The sequence below is a fragment of the Crinia signifera genome, chromosome 1 (assembly GCF_055691185.1).
Source record: "Crinia signifera chromosome 1, ASM5569118v1, whole genome shotgun sequence".
In the NCBI taxonomy this organism is placed as follows: domain Eukaryota; kingdom Metazoa; phylum Chordata; class Amphibia; order Anura; family Myobatrachidae; genus Crinia; species Crinia signifera.
The window spans coordinates 442,198,554-442,220,966 of NC_139217.1; the positions used below are offsets into that span (position 1 = coordinate 442,198,554).

A 22,413-nucleotide genomic window follows, 5' to 3' on the forward strand; every position below is an offset into this window, starting at 1 on the left:
GTGATTGATCTCATTCAATTCCAAATCGCTGGGCCTTCAATATGATATCAGGCTGGTCCATATCGGTCAATCGGTTCCAGAAATATTACATGTAAACCGATTTTTTTTATTTTTGAAATGTAATTGCATGGCTGTTCATGTTGTTTGAGGGCAGATTACTCTGGAACCAAAAGGCCCAGTTTCACTGGACCAAAATCATTCAAAGCCCACTCAAAAGTTCTTCAGTATGATACTTGTCTCATGTAAATGGGTCAGTTACTTCCGAAGATATAGCCGGTTAAATGAGATAACTGGTTAAAGGGGGGGGGTGGTTTTCTCTCCCTCTCACACCAGAAAATGCAGGGACTAGGCTGGTGTAAAAGGGGTCTTAATGGGAATGCATTTTCTGGTGTGAAAGGGGTATTATTTCAAATAGCCGGGACCTGCAGTGCTCTGAATACAGCCAGGCTCTGCCACGTTCAGTGGCTATCAATTCTCCCCTGCGGCGGCTGTCCCCCATTTACCGTGAGCATGTATTCCCCCTTGGCAATGAGCATGTAATCCCACATGGCAATGAGCATGGAACCTCTGGCAATGAGCATGGAACCCTTGGCAATGAGCATGTAGATAAGAAGCACTTATGTAGCATAATTTTTAATAGGAATGGACATAATGGCGTGTAACTTAACGTGTAATGGACATTATGGTGTAAATGTTTAATGCGCGCCTTTGGTGGACAATGTCCCTGTTTATGAAGCGTATTGTGAATTTTGGCTTAATCTGTGTGGCATTATGTAAATTTTGGCTCAATCCGTGTGGCATTATGTGAATTTTGGCTCAATCCATTTGGCATCATGTGTAAGGGGCAAGTATAATGGGGTCTAGTATTTTGTTACATAATGTGTAGAAGTTGTATATGGTGTTGTACACTACACTCAAGGACACGCCCCCTGTTGAGTGGCCACACCCCCTTTTCCAGAGCGCACCTTCGGCGTGTGCACAACTACATCCTTCACTTTTGTCGCCATGGTGGGCCTGCGTATTTTAAATGCCAGGGCCTATTTTTAATCCCATTTTCACCCTCTCTCTGCCACTCTCTTAGCTTGTACACTGGCACCACTAACACCGCCCCTCCCCCACCTAAACCCTCTTTTATCATGGTGCCCCCCCTGTCATTTTATCCTGGATCCGCCCCTGTGCATGGAAGCATGCAACCTGCTACAAGCTTCTATTTGTTGCAGACATCTGCCTCTCTTTAGGTTTCTCTTGCTCCTAGCTTGTCTGGTTTAATCACACCCCCACCAGCGCTATGGATATGACACGCTAGCAGGCTGGCTGAGGCTGCCTCCATCTGTAAATATCAGTTTGAAATCCAAACCCCACCCAAATCTAACTCCCTCTGCACAGGTTCCATCTGCCCCACCTGCAGTGCACATGGTTTTGTCCCTAAAGGTGCATACACACTGTACATTTTTTTGGGACCAATTTGGTTGAAAGACATTTCCATTGAACCAATGTGTTCTGGACGAAATATATTGACGAAAGACGAAAGATCTAGCTACAGTTTATAGGCTATTTTTGAAAGATATTCAAATTGAGCTGCATGCACAGTTGACGAACAATCTTGATGAACAACTGGCGTTGTTTGTCTGTCGTCAATATCTTTCGTCAACATCTTTCGTCCAGGACACTGGGTTCAATGGAAATGTCTTTCAACCAAATTGGTCAAAAAATTGTACAGTGTGTAAGCACCTTAAGAGTGAGAATTTGCTTTTGGGAGTGATCCAGCGTCAGGCCCCTATATGTAATGTGTAATAATGCAGGGAATGGTACTGTACATGTTCTAGACTAGAGCATTTCTCCCTAAGGGCCGAGTTTCCAGCATTACAGTAACCGTTCTATAAGTGAACTCATTTGTTAATGTTGAGGTTTTTTCACCAGTTTGTTTTTCTTTTCTCATCTTAAAACTATTATCATCTTACTGTCAATTATATATTATTTAGAAATCCTTCAGGGACGACACTGTTCATTATTGCTCATTTCTGAAGGTTGTTTAACAATAACAAGGAGGTTTTGTTGATTTACTGGTGTGAACTAATAGTAGGAAGTTATTTACATTCAGTGTTTGAGACATTGGATGTCATTTCTGGTAAATCCTATGTTATGTGTATGAGTCATTGGGCAGCTAAGATAATATTAAAGAGAACCCTGCCGCACGCAATAGTCACATGTCCCGGAAGCCTAAAGACAAGGGGTGACCCTGCGGCTGCGTGGGATACAGTAAATCATCCTAAAGGTGCCCATAGACGGTCCGTTCCCGGACCGTCCGTTCTGTACTATGAGATGCACGCTCCCGCGCATCTCATCGTACGGTACAAAAAGTATGTGCTGCACATACTTTTTGTACTTAGTTTACATCGCACTGCATCGCATCGCATTGCATGCACAAGCAATGCGAAGCGATGCGATGTGTACTATAAAAGTACAAAACGGACCGTGTATGGGGGGCATTACTCCTTATCACACTTATAATCAGGGCTATTTTTGTGCAGGCTCCAGCAGGAACTGAGGCCCTTATTCTAGTTCACTCTTTCAGACAAAATATTTCTTAGATGGACAAAACCATGTGCACTGCAGGTGAGGCAGGTGTTACTTGTGCAGAGATAATTAGATTTGGGTGGGTTTTTACACCTGCCTCACCTGCAGTGCACATGGTTTTGTCCATCTAAGAAATATTTTGTCTGAAAGAGTGAACTAGAATAAGGGCCTCAGTTCCTGCTGGAGCCTGCACAAAAATAGCCCTGCTTATAATACTATGAACTTTTCACTTTTTCCTATAACCCTGGGTTGAATTAATTCCAGTTTTAAATAAACTATGTAAAGGTAATATTTCTGAATGCAATTCCTAAGGAATATACCTTTTGTAGACGCTTCTGTGAATCCCAGTTGGAGTTTGCAGGCCGTGTATATTTTGAAAACACAACTATGGGCCTAATTCAGACCTGCTCGCTGCTGAGTGAATTTGCAGCGGCCAGTGAATATGTAGCCGCCCCGCTATAGTGAAATCCCACCTTGTGAATTAATGTGTACACTGTGCGGATAGATGTGTACACCTGGCGAAAACATCGCAGCCGAGCCAAAATGTCCGAATCCCATCAAAGGGGGCGGGGCTTGGTGACAGCAGACTCCCTCTTGCCCTCCCCTCCCTCTGCCCCCACCCCCCTGGCATTTGTGTCTCCTCACTGGGCTTTTCGTAGAGAGGCAATCAGAGAAGTTAGCAAGTATGGTTATATATTGTTTCATGTTTATAGGGGAAAACATACCGCAGATGGTCTGATTGTTCTCAGCGTATACTGTACATAATAAATGCTGCACATAATTTACCTTGTGAGGTGAATCTCTGAGTCGTACCGGACAGGCATAGATATGTTGACTGCATTGTCTTGCTCAGAAGCTTCATCGCTTTCACTGTAAAATAAACAGATTTCAGTTTAAAATACATTTCAGAATAAGCCTATAAGAAGGTGGCCTGATCTCTACAACAAGTTTTGGGGGAGCGTACCCTTCCCCACATAGCCAGTTTCGAGTTCACTCTCTCTATCCTGCTTACTCCCTGCCCTCAGGCCTGCCTGTGCCTCAAATCTCTGTTCTGCCTCTCACATTAGTGGTTCCCAACTCCGGTCCTCAAGTGAGGAACCGGAAAGTGTGGAAGCAGTGATGACATCATATTCAACCATAGTTACTGATAGTCTGGCTGTCCCATGCAGGAGAGGGTTTGGCATTAGGGGCGTGGACACACAATTGGGGTTCAGGGGCGTGGACGCACAATTGTGTCATCATGGCCATTCCTCTTCCCTGCTATTCATTGCCCAGATTACAGCATTGAATAGCAGGGATTTGGACAATGACGACATGATGATTCAGTTATCTGCCTTCCTGGACTGTCTACTTTGAAGGACGGCTGGGCTGGGCTGGGGGGGGGGGTTTCGGCTCTGGGAGACTTGCATGCCCTTCTGGTATGTTGGGAGTGCCACCCAATTATTGTGAGCCTCCTGACCGACTCAGGAGAATAGGCAAGTATGCATCAAACCTATTTCTAAGTTTTATTTACAATAAAAGTAATATCCTATAAAGTATCTACTGTAATTTAAAAAAATATGGAGGGAAAACAAGTTTGGCTGTTTGACACAGACACTGACGCAGACACAATAAGGCTGTCAGACAGGGGGAAAATGTCCTAGCACAGACGGAGAAAGTGTTCAAAGTCTCTCATTACATCATGTGTCATATGACTGTTGTTGCCATGGTAGTCCAGGAAGCTTTGCACAATTAGAAATCATTGACAGCAGCCTGAGCCAGAAAATGATGGCAGGACAGAGTCCACAAATCACTTCGCAAGAATATAAATGTTCCCTATCAAGGGAACAGTCCCATATTGCTTTCTCCGCCCTTTAAATCCCCCTTAAATTCTTTTTTCATGTGGCACTTTTTTTGTATTTAAAGCTTTTTATTACATTGATTAAAAAAGGACGACCATTGATTGGCAAACCCATTGATGGTCATCCCTTGCAAACTTGGCTACCATCGATGACCACATTATCGATTCACAATCCCGACCCTGCAAATTTCTGCAGCCCTTGCACAACAGTAGACAAGCAATGCACTGTAGATAGAGCAAGTAACGGACAGAGTGCTTCTAAAGGGTTGTAAAACTTTGACCTTCATTTTAAATATTGGTGGAAAGAGAGAACCATAATAATCCCTACACTCGGTTTATCCCTTTCTTTCCTTTACACAATACGTTTTTGGTTGAGAAACATTTCTTGTATCTGTGAACTCTCGAAAACGCACTGGGAAGTGTACTTTTGGGGCCCCCGGTTATTGTTACACAGTATAACAAGTAAAAAGAGATGAAAAATATAAATAAAATACTTTTTTTATTTATTTATTTTTTTAAAGAAAACCACAATTTGGAATCTCTTACTATTTAAATCACAATTATTAGGCTTTTTTTATAATTGTTCAGTAAATAAGTCCTACAGGTAGCAGAGTGGCTAGTAATGCTCCAAAATACACGAAGCTTAACTTAATGTCTGCAATAGGCATGGAGTGGGTTAAACATCCAAGACTGTTGTGTGACCTAGGGAAGCATGTGACTCGGGGGTCCAATAAGGACTTAGGGAAGGGCAGTGTTAGCTGGGATATCAGTGCAGGAAAGGGAGGAGTCTTCCTCTCTTTCCTGAAAGTTTTCCCACCCTCCCTCCCTTGTGTTATTATGGTTGGGTGGGTGTTTAATTGCGTTGGCTGATAGGCGGGAAAGAACAGCAGGTTAATAGAATTAGTTCTTATTCAAATGATGATGCTACGTATATGTTTGCTTTTCGGTGCGCTCGCCTCTCATTAGCTTAGGCCTTCGCTGGATCACCTGCTCGGGGACAGTGACCCCACCCTGATGGGTGGGTAGTCAATGCAGAAAGGTCGAGCGGATACCATTTGTTAGGGTAGGCTTGATTACGTATGCAGATTGTGTGGGTGGAGCTTAGTTAATTGGCCGTTCTTTCTGGGCCACCATTAATTAATTATTAATAAATGAATCTAGCATTAAAGTGCTAAAATAAATCAGCTAACAATTTCTGCCAAACCTGATTCTCCGAGTCTTTATTTCAGGTTTAGTTTGTAGGTTTTGAAATGTGATGTATATACATGCTAGAGGTCACACACATCAGATGCTAGGATGTTTAATATGTGAATGGCAACATCAATATAGACAACTCAACAGTACCTCACAGCCTGGAAGTATATAAATACTTTATCCTGAAGGTTTTTTAGGTTGAAATCAAATCCGATATCAAAAGAAACCTAAACATTAAACAAAACATAATTATTAGTTACTAGCAGCACGATATCGCTGGTTGATTAAGCAGGACTGGGAGTATTTCAAAGACTCATTGTATTAAAGCAGATTGGTCCTCGTCCAATTACAGCTCATAAGGCAAACATGCATCCATTCCAAAGGGAACTTTGTATGATGTGCTCTGCAGTAGTCTCCATTAATTGCACCTTAAATCATCGATGTTACACAACCATTAAACTAGTTTTTTTTACTAAATGTCAAATCATATCAATGTTACACATTAGGACAATTCACGCATAGAGCCCTTCAGTTTATAAATTGAATTGTTAAAAATAGCTAATTAAAGTTTATTTTAAAACCCCAAATGCTAGTAATATTAGATCTAATTATTTATCCTCTTAAAAGGTGCCCACACATAGGGCCTTTATTCAGATCTGATCGCAGTACAAATTTGTTTGGAAAATGGGCAAAACCATGTGCACCGCAGGTGGGGCAGATGTAACATGTGCACAGAGAGTTAGATTTATGAGAGTTATTTTGTTTTTGTGCAGTGTAAATATTGGCTGCATTATTTTTACACTGCAATTTAGATTTCAGTTTCAACACACCCCACTCAAATTTAACTCTCTCTGCACATGTTACATCTGTCCCACCTGCAGTGCACATGGTTTTGCCCATTTTCCAAACAAATTTGTACTGCGATCAGTTCTGAATAAGGGCCATGGTGTGATTTTCGCATGAGTCTAGGTCAAATTGCGCGCTCCTGTGTAGTCCATATTGCAAGGCAAAATAGTATGTGCAGGCAGGTATTTCTGTACTACATTGCATTGTGTCTCGTTCAAATCGCACCCTGTGCGGGGAATCGCATGTGATATGTACTTTACATATTTAAATTACATATTGTAGTCTAGTCCATATCTTATGTAGTTCAAATAGCACAGTTTGTAACGTTCAAATCATATAGCACTGAAGTCCACATTGCATAGCACACAATGTATAGCTCAAATCGCACCTACAGTAGCACACATCCCAATGGGCAGTATTCAATGAGAAAAATGACGACGTGCAGCGAATCCTGTTTAGGATTCGCTGCATATTCGCCACTGCCTGAGGACGGCAGCAGGCAGGGAGATGGAAGTCTCCCTGCCTGCCCCAGAAGTTTGTGGGGGGGGAGAGGTGGGCTCCCCGGGTGCCAGGCAGCACAGGCTGCCCCCCAGGAGAGCCAGCAGGGAAGCAGATATTCACTGCACCCGATCGTGCATATGTAATGATCGGGTCCAGTGAATATATGAATATCTAATGAGCGGCTCGGCTCCGGCCCCCTGCTGGATGCTTGTGTAAAAAAAAAAAATATATATATATATTTTTTAAATTAAATATATATTCATGTGCTTACAGCACATGAATAAAAATAGCATGCCCCTCCTCAGAATAAAATTCCTAGGATTGCGATTGCTACTCGGTGAATCATGGCAAAAAAAACCTTGAAATGTATTCGCCATCTGGTCATTGAATAGGGTGATTCACCGTTTTAGTCAAAAAATCGCCGTACAGCACGAAAATAGCACAAAATCGGCAGAAAACATGGCGAATTAGGCTCATTAAATACGACCCAATGTGTGTGGGCACCATTAGTCCCTCATACACTATGCTATTCTGGCCCGAGTTCAGTGGATCGGGCCAAGAAATCAGATAAAATAGGCCCAAATAGCATGTGTATGACATCCAATCCAATAACCGGTCCTGTGGGCAATTGGATTGGAGTCAGACGGAATGCACATAAGATAAATCATATTTGCAGTCATCGGCAGCATATCGCGGGTGCTTTTTTAGCACCCATGATGTATTGCATCCAATACGGCCCCTGTAGGTGTGTGCCAGCCGTGCTGCACCGCTGGCACACACCTATCTGCAGAGCGGGGAAGCACTGGGCAGGAGAGTCGATCTCCCCACTCTGCATCACCTGTGGCAACGGGCAGGATATTTGAAAATTTGAATACAAAAGAATTGGCGGGTACTGATTGGCTGAGAGAGCTCTCTCAGCCAATCAGCAGCCATCCATTCTTTTGAATGTGTTCTTTTTAATTCTACTGCCCCCCCCCCCTACTTGCAGCTCCACAGGAGTTACATGCGATAAATTGCATGTTATTTATCGCATGTAAAATAATGCACATCAAGAGCCAAATCGTATATGTGAGCCCTCCTACGGAGCTCAAGGGTAATCGGGTCCGACTTGTCTATAGAACAAGTCGGACTAGTGTATGGGGGCCATTAAAATGACATTTACTCCTTTTCTTTAATAATAAACATTTAAATACCTGCTGATTGTCCTTCAGGCAGGGAAAGCCAACTAGGCAGCTGACGGACTGTGTATTGCCAACTTGGCACAGTACTTCTGTTCCATCACCCTGCAACATAGTAACTAAATCAGTATAAATGCTTGCAGTGTAAATATACAGTAAGTGCAAAAACATAATTTCCCCACATATGGATTCACTTCATGCATGACGTCTTCATTAATAAAACCCTAGGCCCCTGTCCAAGTCCCCCTGGGGCTAGTAACAGAAGGCTGAATAAGCCTGGAGTGGGATAAGCAATGGGCTGCAGGATGGCTGGTGTGTAGATGGCCTAGGAGTTTGTGTTGGTCTGCTCAGGGGCTGGATTGTTTAAGACTGTGGAGATGTGGCAAAACTTGTAGAGAGGTTGCCTGTAGCAACCAAAGTCTACCTAACATGTATGTATTAGATTTGATAACATAATAGCTATAAGCCAATTGACCCACCAACCTGGAATGTCACATAAATATAAGGTCTATTGGATGTTATGGTGCCTTTTCCCAAACCACTTGGATAACCGCCTGATCCCTGCCCATATCTTAAAGTGAACCTGTTGCCTGCACATAGTGAGGCGGTGGTACCTATGAGCTGATCCGGGAAGCATGGCAATGCAGCCTATTCATTCTGCAGCTACTAGAGAGCCAGAGTTTCTACTGAGGTTCCGAAAATGCACAAAATATACAAAATCCACAACATACAGTACTGTACTCACGGAAGGTGATGACGATGCAAAGAACAGATTCTCGGAGAAGACCGCTTTCAGCTTTGTGTTATAGGCATTTTCCCTTTTATTTCTCAGTGTCACTTGGAACAGCAGCCGCTTATTCTTGTCACTCACAACGTACGGTAATTTGCTGATGGGGGAAATATATGTATTACAGTTGTTGTAATGTGCCCATACACTCAGGCACCATCAGGACTTTATCACTCAGATGACAAACTGCATTTTGAAAGGATCTAATGGTTGTCAGTACCTATTAGACTGAAGCCTGTGGGGCAATGAAGACAATATTCCACTTTTATGCTTAGAACCTATACTCTATAATTCCAAGTACAAAGCCTTTGCCTAGTGTATGTAGCATTATAGGCAGTGGCGGATCCAGGGCGGGCTGCAGCATAGTTTGAAATTCAAGTAGGGGAGAAACGCCAACTGCCAGTGTGTCAGGTTGAAATGTATGAACTGTGAAATGAACTGTGCTGTAGCCAACCTCTGGAGCCATCACTGCTTATAGGTATCTTTGGGGCGGCAACAAAACTGGACGGATTATGCTGACAGGGACAACCTGAGAACGTATACTCTGACAGGCTCGCTGTGCCTTACACTGGGCAAGGTGGCTCGTTCCGCTACCACTGTGCTTGTAACAGGTTACTATTCCCAATGGTGGATAATAAATCAAGCAAATTGCGACCTACAGTATTGTATCTTTCGACCTTATGAAACCTCCGACCTAATGCCATATGGTGTTGACCTACTGACTGTCCACCTAAACACTGTAGATCGATCATCTGGATATAGTTAATCTGTAAGGTGTGTTGTTCTATGTATCAGTATAATGAGTTATAGTCATATAAGGCTGCATTGCAACAAGAACATAGCCGAATTCGGTCCGGGGACCGATGTCGCGGGTCTGTGCATGCGTATGAGCAAAAACATGCAAATATGCGGAGAGTACGCTGGGGCAGGGGTACACCCAGCATTTTATAGTCGTCCCCAGGAAAACATTGAGTATGCAGGCGGGTCGATGCCTGCTCGGGGGCAGATAATAGTCAGTTTAGACTGACTTTTATCTGCGACCATTGAATAATTTTTCGCCCGTGCGCCCGCATGCGTCATTCACACTTGCGCGCGCTCGCGCGCGGGGGGGGGTTCATTCGCACGCTCGGGGGGTGGAGTTTCACTGCTCGGTAAGCAGCTAATTTTGCTGCTTAAGAGCCAAGCTGAATCACCCCCGTAGTGCACGCTCCTGCTATGCCATGGTCTTAAAGTGAGCCAGCAGGCACATGCGCCCACCTCCCTGATACCAATGCTCTCGGCACTTTAGATTTTTAGAAGCTTTACTGAATCCACCACTTAGAGGTCATGTATAAGAGTAAGCAACTTACACATCCCTTGGTTTCTGCTCAACGTGGAGTGAGAGGTCAGAGATACAAACGCCATCGTCTCCGCACTCCTTCAGGAAGGGGATCTAATGCAGGACATAAAACAAAACAGAGTACTCCTTAACACAGCCCTTTCCCTTCTCAACCTATATTCATGACAGTAGTCAGTTGTCACCTCGTGTATCACTAGTTCCATTATTCTGTGTACATTGCACACTTTGATAACATACAGTATTTCTATAATATTTGACCATTTAAGTCATATACTGTACAGCAGTTGTTCTCAAACTCAGTACTCCGGACCCCAAACAGGTCACTCGGCAGAACCACTGTGGAACACCAACTGTCACAGATAACTTGGAAAACATGAACTGTAAAGAACCTTCAAACAGGTGGCATCAGGGTAGAATCCTCAACCTTGGTCTTGTGCCCTGGTTGGGTGCCGGACGGGGTCCTGACAGGCATTTACCCGACGTCTGGATCCCGACTGTCAAAACACAGACAGCCGGGTTCCCGACGGCCATCGGCTATTTACCCTCGTGGGGGTCCACGACCCCCATAGAGGGAGAATAGAATAGGTGGTGAGCGCAGCGACCCCGCAAGGGGCTTAGTTGCGCTCACCATGCTGTCTGGGTCCGGCCAGTCAGGATCCCGACGTCGGGCTAATGACTGTCGGGATCCCGACTGTCGGACCCCTGTACCACACCCGCCCTGGTTGGCTGTGCCAGTCACACGCCCTTCATTGAGGCTTTATTTAGTTACCAAGGGTCCATTATTATTCTATTCCTCTCTTTTCATGTCTACTATAACCTCATTTACAGTAAGCTGTCTGCAAATAACAGTAATAATAGTATGCAGTAGGTATGCGAGTAGGATAGTGGAGAACAGCCACCGGTCACATATCAGAAGACTCCTTACAGCAGCTTAATATCAGCAGCTGGTTCTTTAGAAGTAGGAAACAGTGTCCTCTGACGATCATGGCCTAGGGCAGGGCTGGCCAAACCGGTCCTCGAGATCTACCAACGGTCCACGTTTTCTAGATCACCTAGCTGGTGCACAGCTGTAGTCATTACTAACTGTCACATGACCCAGATCACCCAGCTGGTGCACAGCTGTAGTCATTACTAACTGTCACATGACCCAGATCACCTAGCTGGTGCACAGCTGTAGTCATTACTTACTGTCACATGACCCAGATCACCTAGCTGGTGCACAGCTGTAGTCATTACTAACTGTCACATGTCAAATACCACCTAGCTGGTGCACAGCTGTAGTCATTACTAACTGTCACATGTCCCATATCACCTATCTGGTGCACAGCTGTAGTCATTACTAACTGTCACATTTTAAACCTGCTGCTGTCATTCCTACTATAGATCCACAGGTTGCCTGAAAAAACATGAACTGTTGGTAGATCTTGAGGACAGGTTTGGCCACACCTGGCATAGGGAATCTGTCAGATAGGCCAGCAGTGTCTAGGGTGACAGTCAATAGTTCGACACAATATGGTTGACATGCATATGGTGGACATGGTCAAAAGGTCGACGCGACATTACACATGAAATGTCGACAAAAGTTTTTATTATATATTTTTTCCTTTTTCTTATTGTATAACGGCAAGTGAAGCGCGTCACACGAGGGGGTGCGATACACTAATTTGAGGTCACTGTGATGAAATCTACAAATTGACATAAAAACATTAAAAAAAACGAATGTCGACCCTTTCATGAGACCATTTTCATGTTGACCTATTGCTTGTGTCGACCGTTTGTCTATGTCAACCTTGTCCACAACGATCATTTGGGGTCAACCTAGACACTGTCAACTTTTTATTACATAACCTCGGCCAACACACCGTAAAAGCCACTTAGATAAAAAAAAGATGTTCCATCGTTCCGTCATGGCGGATGGATATAGGTGGGAAGCAAATTCCGCCTTTTTTACTGGTTTTCTCTTTTTCACTGGAGTATGATGGGTTTATTTACTAAGATGGGAGTTCTATTGAAGATCGGCAACCAATCAGATCCTATCTATTATCTTCCAGAAAGTGATAAAAAAATAAAAAGTAGATTCTGTTACTATGGGCAACACCCCATATTGAATGATTTTTCTTCCCCGTTTGTAGAAAAAAAGTCAGTTTAGACTGACTTGGCCGAATTCGGGGCAGGTGTTGAGGTCATGTGACACGCCTATGTGTGCAGGGGAACGCCCAGCGTTTTATGGGCACACACATATGGGTATTCCCTGCTCCAGCTCCCTGCCCACCCCCATTCTGGCCTCTATGGAGCGGACGACTCGGCAAGTGCGAAACTCACTGAAGGAGCTCACTTCCCGCAAACCCCGACCGTCGTTGACGGGGACGAATTTGGCCCGTTACAAACTGGTCTGAATCGGCCCCTAAGTAAATAAACCCCTGAGTTGGGAAGAAGCAGCGTCCCGTGATATAACCCTGAAAAAAATACCATTATTACATATTTCTTTTTACTTACAAACCATTCGCTGGAACCAGACAAATACGGATTTAAAACTGGACTGCTATTGGGTTTCTGAGCTGCGATATTGATGCGCAAAGGGAGGGCGTTCTCAGAGTCTGAGGTCTCCTGTAAATAGAGAAACGCAATCGTTCGGTAACTAATCAGCGACTACAAATACATAAACTATCTGACGACAACAAAGTACTAGAAGTATAAACAATAGTAATCATATTTATTGTCACTTTCATCCTAGAGCCTACTGTAGTTCCATTTCAACATTTTCTAAACTCATTGACTACAAATAACATTAGGTTATTAACCTATCAAGGTTTCTTTAAGTAAGAATTCTCCGAACATCGGGGTTGATAAAAACGGTAACTTTACTCATAAAACCAAGTGCAAATAAAACCAGTCCAAGTAGGTATGCACACAGACTAGAGGTATAACGAGGACACCTTAACTGGGCGAAGATGGAATAACAAAGCCCGGGATGCTCACCAGTATGGGAAGTCCAAGTTTTCACTCAGGGTCTGGATACCAAATAACAACACCGCACCAACGCGTTTCGACCTGGATGGTCTTTTTTTTTCTCAAGACCACCTTGAAAAAGACCATCCAGGTCGAAACGAAATAAAGTTACTATTTTTTATCAACCCCGAGGTCCGGTGAATTCTTACTTAAAGAAACCTTGATAGGAGGAGTCATACGTTTTTTCAAGTAAGCATACAAGTAAGCACGACGAGTTTTAAAGAAACCCTGATGTGTTTATTCTCATTTGTTCACATGTAAGCATACATGTACGCATATTTGATCCTATGGTGACACGTGGTGAACCAATAAAAATAACCTGAACAGACACATTAAGGGAAGAGGAAAAAAAGGAGAGAAAATCAAGGGTGTATATCCCAGGACCCCCTATGAACTTTTAGTACTGTAAATATTGGACTTCACATTGTTTGTTTTACCTTTTCTTATTTGCATATACATCCACTATGGAGAAAGATGTATGAAAAATTTTGGACCCTCTGAGGACACATACACTGAGAAGTAAGAGTTATATTATCCACTCTTTGGCCCTTATTCTGATTGACGCGGACTTTACCGCGTACTTACGGATCGCGTCTTTATGGCGTCTGCGCATGCGTGGAGAACGCTACGCGCATGTGCCACGCCTTGACTCGGTACCAGTTCGGGCAAATCCCGTCCAAAACTGTTCACCGCTATCAGTCGGGAAATAGGGGCGTATTATGGGCGTCATGCGGAATGACACATGGGCGTAGTTTCAAAGTGGGCAAAACGGGGCGGAAACATGGGCGGACACGGGGGAGTACACTTATGTTGGGGGGCGTACATTCGGAAACCACTCCGAATGCACGCGATCAAAAAGGGCAGAAATGTGCGGTGTCCACAAGTGTACTATTGCTTTGCGGACACCACTCGTTCATGCGGTAGGCGAACGTACGCCTAATGACTACAACCATTAACACCTGAACCCAATAGAATCTACTCCTTTACTCATTACTCACTAATAGGACGCTTGTCAGTGCTTTAATTGAAACCATTGCACTTCAATTGCTGTAAGGGGTAATGTGTGCAATGCATGTGTTAGGCATGCTTGTAAGGATATATTGGCATCTAATTGATTCCAATTCAAAATAAGAAGTTTTTTATGAGGATAGGTAATTGAATAAGTGGGTCATGTGATGTATAGCAGAAGATACTTCATAGTGGGTTGTTTGGCGTAAATACTCCGCTTACGTGCGGTAGCACCGCTTGGCTCCCGTTCGGATGCGGTATTCCCGAGCATACTCTGTAATACTCTGTAATACCGTGCCGAATCGGAGTGTTTCTCCCGCACACGCATGCTTTGTATGTCGTCCGTAAACACGCCCTGTTCTTAAAGAGTGAGTCCGTCCGAATGCGGAGGACCCGTGGGCGTTTCTACGGACGATGGCCGCACGCGGCAAAACACCGTGGCGTGCGGACCGCACCGTAAGAATGCGGGAATATCCGCACCGATCAGAATAAGGGCCTTTGTGTGTACCTAACTGTTGGGCGCTTAAACCTTCTATATTTGTTTAATATTGCTTGTCTACACTAGGAAGGTAACTCCTGGTTGGTTTAAGCTGCCCTCACCAGCGCCAAAGCTTATATATCTGTTTTTGAAATACAAATAACATTAGACATCAAGTTCGTTTTATTAATGTTTTACAATAAATATACTTTTGTTTTTTTCAATGGGGAAATTATTCCAATAGAGCAGGGCTGGCCAAACTGATCCTCACGTTCCACTAACGGTCTTGTTTTTCAGACCCCCTAGCTCAGTGGTCGCCAACCCGTCGTTAGCGATCCGAGTGGCTCGACCACTGCAGCCGCCCACCCGTCTCTCCCTCCATTGCCCGTCGCCACTTCCCTTCTGAGGGGAGGAGAGCGCATCACACGTCTATACTGTACTTCCCCCTCACTGTGGGGCAGATTTATTAAGCTCGGTGAAGTGATAAAGTGTCTGGTTTTTATCATCGTCCAATCAGCTCCTAACTGTGAAGTTACAGGCTTGGTTTGAAAAATGACAGGTAGGAGCTGATTGGCCGGTGATAAAAACCCAGACACTTTATCACTTCGCCGAGCTTAATAAGTCTACCCTTGTATATACCTGTGACTTAGCCATCAGCCAATCAGAGCTCATGGGCCAGCAGCCAATCAGGAGTCGGCCCGCAAACTTTGATTTATTGACGGCTCAGTCACAGGGAAGTTAGGGGAAGGAGAGACGCGTGATGTGCTGTGCTCTCCTGCCCTCAGAAGGGAAACGGCAGCAGCAGAGGAGGCACACGCAGATGTCCCTTCTCCTCTGCCTCCAGTGTTGGGATGTATGTGTGCAGCCGGGTTATTTTTGCTAGTGGAAAAGGAGTCTGCTTTGTTGTATTGTTTATATTTTAGGCAATATTTTATATTTACATTTTATAATTGACCGTATATATAATTGTTAACAGCAATGGCATTTACTGTTTACGTAAGATATGTAGTATAATTGGTAGCAGCATTGTTCTCTCTTACATCAATGAGCTGATGTTCCAATTACAGCTTTCCTGGAATGAAATAAGTGGGTCTAGTAGCAGTGAGTGGAGGGCGGCTATTTATGGTAACCAATCTGCATACTTTGGAAACAGCCGGAGACGTCTGATAGGCTAACAGATCACGCCGGAATTTAAAGTTATTAAGATGTGAAATACAGAGACTTGTACTCTGCCAGAGATACTCACTTTCCCCAACGCAACTGTACAAAACAATTAAAATTCAATTATATCTAGGAGTACAGTAAGTAAACCAGACAGAGGGTTGTATGACTTGTCACAGTCACATGTGTCTGTCATATGCAGAAGATGGGAGAAATCTGGAAACAATTTTACTGCTATCTACAGAAGAAATCACAGTAGTAAAAGATCTGTGGTCTGATAGATCTTTATAGCAGTGAGTCAACCATTGCTATCTGTGGTTTGGTTATAGTGGGTACACAAGGTCTGCTTGCGTTTCGATCGAATTCCAGGTAGAGCTGTATGCTCTGTGTTCCCCTGACTGACGCTAGAGTTCCAGTAGGACCTCTAGCATCTGTCTATGGGCCTTATTCTGATCGGTGCGGCCCGATCAGAATATGCGGCCGCAACCGTACAGGCGAATCCCCGCCTTCCATACGGATCGCCACCTGCCGTCCGTACGCGGATATGTGGCGATCCGCATGAAATTGGACGGGGATACGCCTCCTCCGTCTTGGGAGCAGCCCCTGCATTCGATGGTCGCCGAACATCGAATGCAGGGCCGCACGCTCCACCAGGTCCCGCAACACAAGACCACACGGACACTTGTCCGTGTGAAATCATGTATGGGGGCGGGCAGCTGACATCCGGCGATGTCAGATGCCCGCCCCGTACCCACGCGTCACGGCCTCATTACCATGCATACGCCCCGCGTTTGCATGGGAACGCCCATGAAACGCGGGGCGTATGCATAGGGTAATGAGGCTAAGTAGCCCCTCACGCCCCTCTACGCCCCCTGTGCGGCGTATAAAGAATCCGTGCGGCGAAATCGCCTGCACATGCGCAGAGTGTCCTCTGCACATGCGCAGACGATCAACATCGGCGGTCCGTCCGCATGCGGGAATATCCGCACCGATCAGAATAAGGCCCTATGTGACAATATTTGCAGTGTCGTTTTAGAAGATTCAATGCAGACACCCTGAGCCCCCTGCGGCGCCAGCTGCCCCTCCATCATGTGGACTGTGATGCCCTAGCTGTGCCACTGACAGTTAGATAGGCTGGTCAGAGCTGGTGGCAGACAAGCAAATACATTAAAGTTAGTTACATGCTAAAATGGTAGCAGCTTAATATGTAGCAGCACAGCCAAATGTGTGATAGGACATAGCAGTGATATCTCCTTCATCAGATCATTCTGTTGTGTACCCAGGATCCTATATGTTGGCCTGTCAGCTATACAAAGGCAGGTCAGGGCTGGTGGCAGACAAGAAAATACAGTTAGACAGGCTGGTCAGGGCTGGTGGCAGACAAGCAAATACAGTTATAGACAGGCTGGTCAGGGCTGGTGGCAGACAAGCAAATACAGTTAGACAGGCTGGTCAGGGCTGGTGGCAGACAAGCAAATACAGTTATAGACAGGCTGGTCAGGGCTGGTGGCAGACAAGCAAATACAGTTAGACAGGCTGGTCAGGGCTGGTGGCAGACAAGCAAATGCAGTTAGACAGGCTGGTCAGGGCTGGTGGCAGACAAGCAAATACAGTTAGACAGGCTGGTCAGGGCTGGTGGCAGACAAGCAAATACAGTTAGACAGGCGGGTCAGGGCTGGTGGCAGACAAGAAAATACAGTTAGACAGGCTGGTCAGGGCTGGTGGCAGACAAGCAAATACAGTTAGACAGGCGGGTCAGGGCTGGTGGCAGACAAGAAAATACAGTTAGACAGGCTGGTCAGGGCTTGTGGCAGACAAGCAAATACAGTTAGACAGGCTGGTCAGGGCTGGTGTCAGACAAGCAAATACAGTTAGACAGGCTGGTCAGGGCTGGTGGCAGACAAGCAAATATAGTTAGACAGGCTGGTCAGGGCTGGTGGCAGACAAGCAAATTAGACAGGCTGGTCAGGGTTGGTGGCAGACAAGCAAATATAGTTAGACAGGCTGGTCAGGGCTGGTGGCAGACATGCAAATACATTTAGACAGGCTGGTCAGGGCTGGTGGCAGACAAGCAAATATAGGTTGACAGGCTGGTCAGGGCTGGTGGCAGACAAGCAAATACAGTTAGACAGGCTGGTCAGGGCTTGTGGCAGACAAGCAAATACAGTTAGACAGGATGGTCAGGGCTGGTGGCAGACAAGCAAATACAGTTACACCCTCTAAACTGTATTTTATTTGCAAACGCCTAAAAAACATTTGATGGTTGGTGATTCGCATGCCATCGTTAACCCTTTTGCTAAGCAGCGAACAACTGCTGCTTAGTGAGTAAACCTGGAGCAGGCCCAGTAGACATTTACAGCCCTATGTGAAACCTCCACGCTCTTTCCATGCAATCATATGGAAACCAAAAATACCATCTGCTTCACAAGTTTCCTATGCAGTTGCTCTGAACATACCTGAACATTAAACACGTGTTCAAAACACTTCTCCTCTGTGCTTATGTCAACGTTTTTTGTTAGTAACCGGTCACCATTTTCCTTAAACTGTCCTCTAGACGTCACTCGTGATGACATTAGATCAGCATCTAGTGTTGCATTGTAAGTGATGGCCACTAAGGAGAAATAAATACCCATGGTTGGCAAATACCGGGCAGTTACATTTCCATTATATACTGTGTGATGTAGAAGAACAGGATACAAAACCGATGAAGCTGCAGTTTGTTATGATAGATATTAAAGTTTGTTAACTTCACCATTTGCTCCAAAATATCTCAAAATACCACTGGTCGTTCATACAAACCGGGAGAATTGACTAAATTTAACCACTTTGTCTGAGCGACCATTTGTGTTTGTTTTACATTTTTTGAGAGTGAATATGCTGTCACCCTAAATCAGCGGTTCTCAAACTGTGGGTCCTGACCTCCTCAGCATGGGGTCGCGACTCTGTGTTGCTGAACATCAGGCTGATGACTTCTCTGATCTCAGTCAGTGATTCGAAGAGTCTGAAAAATCTGCTGAATTGTCTGTTATTTTAGACTCCTCCCATCACTCTGTGCCTCCACAATGCTGCCATGTATGCGCTGTCTGCTGACTACACATGTGATGTGATGGGTTATGGTATATCAGACTCCTCCCATCACTCTGTGCCTCCACAATGCTGCCATGTATGTGCTGTCTGCTGACTATACATGTGATGTGATGGGTTATGGTATATTAGACTCCGCCCATCACTCTGTGCCTCCACAATGCTGCCATGTATGTGCTGTCTGCTGACTACACATGTGATGTGATAGGTTATGGTATATTAGACTCCGCCCATCACTCTGTGCCTCCACAATGCTGCCATGTATGTGCTGTCTGCTGACTACACATGTGATGTAATGGGTTATGGTATATCAGACTCCTCCCATCACTCTGTGCCTCCACAATGCTGCCATGTATGTGCTGTCTGCTGACTACACGTGTGATGTGATGGGTTATGGTATATTAGACTCCTCCATCACTCTGTGCCTCCACAATGCTGCCATGTATGTGCTGTCTGCTGACTACACATGTGATGTGATAGGTTATGGTATTTTAGACTCCTCCCATCACTCTGTGCCTCCACAATGCTGCCATGCATGTGCTGCCTGCTGACTACACATGACCGAAGGGGGAGCGGGGCTGAGCACCTACGGGGAGCTCCATTGGAATGGGGCAGGCGAGCGTCTTGTGCGTGCGCGTCCCCTTCCGACTGATGGTGGGGGCTGGCAATTCTATCGACAGCCCCCGCAAGCATAAGAGGGGCTCCATCTCTATCCATCTATATCTATCTATCGATCTTACAAACAGAACAGGATACTGCAGTTACTTTCTGATATGATAAAGTTATTTCATTATTTTGTAGCTAATAATAATAATTATAATAATAGTAATAATGAAGGGCCGTTCTTCACCTAGTTGTTTATTGGAGCTTGCAGGTCTGAAGCGAGCGCTCAGGCAGATTTTCACCCGTATCTCACTGTTCTTATTTGTGAGGATTATTTTATCCGGGCTAAATGACACCTTCACCGACACATCTGCAATACTCTGCGACCTAAATGGGAAACAACTGGTTACTACTGTATATAAAACAATGACACAGAAATAATGCACCTGCACAAAATAACCTCGCAGCGAGAACCCATGACCTGGAAACCTGGCAGTAAATGAATATTCTCTTGGTAGGTATGCGCAGGGTTGCCTACCCTCCCAGAATGGCAGGGTCGGGTCCCCCTCCTGGCCCCCCAGAAGGTGGGCAACCATCCCGGATTCTGTGGGACCCCTCACAATTGCGTCATTTTAGCCTCCCCCCCCCCCCCCCATCCACGGAGATCTGTGAATTAGGTTATTTTACATCTTGGGGGCGGGGCTTTATGACATCATGCTCAAGCCCCGCCCCCTAACTGCTGCTGAATGTCTCCTCTCCGGGAGAAGCCCGGAGAGGAGACTGAAAAATTCGTCGACCCTGGGTATGAGCCTGCTGCTGCACACACTACGGGCCTGAAGTGGTCGGACATGGTGCCAGCTTTTAGTGCTGGGTGCAACTCTAGCTCTACAAGGGCAGACAGTGCAAGATCAGGGCCTACATGGGCCTGAGACTGGAAGTGTTCAAGGGCCTAGGGCCAGATGCACTAAGCTTCAAAAGTAATAAAATGGATAGTGATAAACTGCCAGCCAATCAGCTCCTACCTGCCATGTCACAGACTGTGTTTGAAAAATGTCAGGTAGGAGCTGATTGGTAGGTTGTTGATCACTTTCCATTTTATCACTTTTGAAGCTTAGTGCATCTGATCCCTATTCTATAAAAGGTAGGTGCTTTACAGAAATGAGCAGAGCCACGTGGGTTTGTACACTATCATACCCGCTATCTTGCTAAAAAGGATGAGCAGAGGGTGCAGGCACTTGGAACACGGAGCAACAGGTGTGCCTAATTACAAACGAATGAGCACTGAATGTAAGGATATACTTTTACATGATGCATAATATACGGTAACATTTTATTGCCTTTGTTAATAGTATTGTAACTCTCCATTGTTATCACTAGAATTACTCACCAAAGCTGAACGACTTTTTCGTAGGCACCAATAGACAGGTCAGTAATGGAATCTCCATTTAAATCTAACTGGCCGTTTAATGATCTTCCAAAAAACTGCAGGGGTGGTGTGAACAAGGAACCAAGGATCTTCTGCATTTGGAAAAAATAAAACCATGTATTTATTTCATGAGAAAAAAGGAGCTGTACGCTGCTGGAACACACCATATCGTAATACAAGGGGTGCAAACGCATTTACTACGCTGCTGGAACACACCATATCGTAATACAAGGGGTGCAAACGCATTTACTACGCTGCTGGAACACACCATATCGTAATACAAGGGGTGCAAACGCATTTACTTATGCTGCATGCAGGGAAAATAGTGACTACTGTACACTCACTATGGGCGGGATGCACTAAGCTTCAAAAAGTGATAAAATGGAGAGCGATAAACAGCCAGCCAATCAGCTCCTACCTGCCACGTTACAGGCTAGGTTTGAAAAATGACAAGTAGGAGCTGATTGGCCGGTTCATTATCCCTCTGCATTTTATCACTTTTTGAAGCTTGATACATCTGTTCCTCTATGTTACAATGATAAATCTACAAAAATACAGTAATAATATCAGGCAAATAAACATGACCATTACCTGGGAAAATTTTGTTCTAATGGTGTTTTTATTGCCATTGTAGATATATACTGCTCCACTATTCTGGTTTTCTAAAGGTGCTCCAACGACGACATCATTAAAACCATCCAAGTCAATATCGGAAAGCATCGCTATGGTCGCGCCAAACCTGGTATTCTCGCCATTTTTAGGGCCTTCCAATAGTTCATGTCGATTTAAAGTTCCCTGAAAGAAAGACAAAATGAAATGACCGAATGATATATATTATTTTCTCTTCCGATTATTAATCACATTAGAAGCAAGCCATTCATTTCAATTATGGCTCTAAGGGGGCAGACGTACTAAATGGGTGATTCTGGTTGATACGCTATTTAGCGTATTCGGTCCGGGGACTGATGCTTGGGGTCTGCTCATGCGTAACTGCAAATATACGCGTGTACAGACCCGGTGTGCAAATGCCTTCGGCAACTATCACAGTTATCAACACTTTTTGCTCACAGCGGTGCGGGTAGTGGGTGGGCTTGTTGTCGCATGTGTGCCCACAAAAATAGTGGGTGGACCCAGCAAAACGCTGGGCGTCCCAATGTGAATGTAGGTGTGGCGAAGCCTGCATGGGGCGGGAAGCTGAAGTCACATGATGTCAGCGCACGCCCCATTCTTGTCCATTTCCGTGGCAAATAAAAGTCCGTCTAGATTTTTCGCTAGTTCGGCTGAATGCAAATGGATGTGTATGCGTACACAGCCATTCGCATGAATCCGCATGCAGTGGAGGGGGGCGGTGTTAACTTGCTCAGTGGGTGGTGTTTAGCCGC

The 22,413-nt window shown here is 45.0% G+C and overlaps 1 protein-coding gene across 2 annotated transcripts in view; it reads right to left on the reverse strand.

Moving 5' to 3' along the window:
• Positions 1–22,413, reverse strand: part of ITGA2 (integrin subunit alpha 2) — a 109,239-nt gene that overhangs the window by 19,574 nt on the left and 67,252 nt on the right. For both annotated transcript variants that reach the window (XM_083153837.1, XM_083153828.1), the window contains exons 14-23: positions 21,623–21,826; positions 20,993–21,123; positions 19,853–19,992; positions 18,375–18,529; positions 12,759–12,869; positions 10,273–10,355; positions 8,882–9,023; positions 8,152–8,241; positions 5,762–5,838; positions 3,364–3,447 (exon numbers count right to left, since the gene is read on the reverse strand). In XM_083153837.1, the coding sequence (XP_083009963.1) occupies positions 3,364–3,447; positions 5,762–5,838; positions 8,152–8,241; positions 8,882–9,023; positions 10,273–10,355; positions 12,759–12,869; positions 18,375–18,529; positions 19,853–19,992; positions 20,993–21,123; positions 21,623–21,826 (1,217 nt within the window). The remainder of the gene's footprint in view (positions 1–3,363; positions 3,448–5,761; positions 5,839–8,151; positions 8,242–8,881; positions 9,024–10,272; positions 10,356–12,758; positions 12,870–18,374; positions 18,530–19,852; positions 19,993–20,992; positions 21,124–21,622; positions 21,827–22,413) is intronic.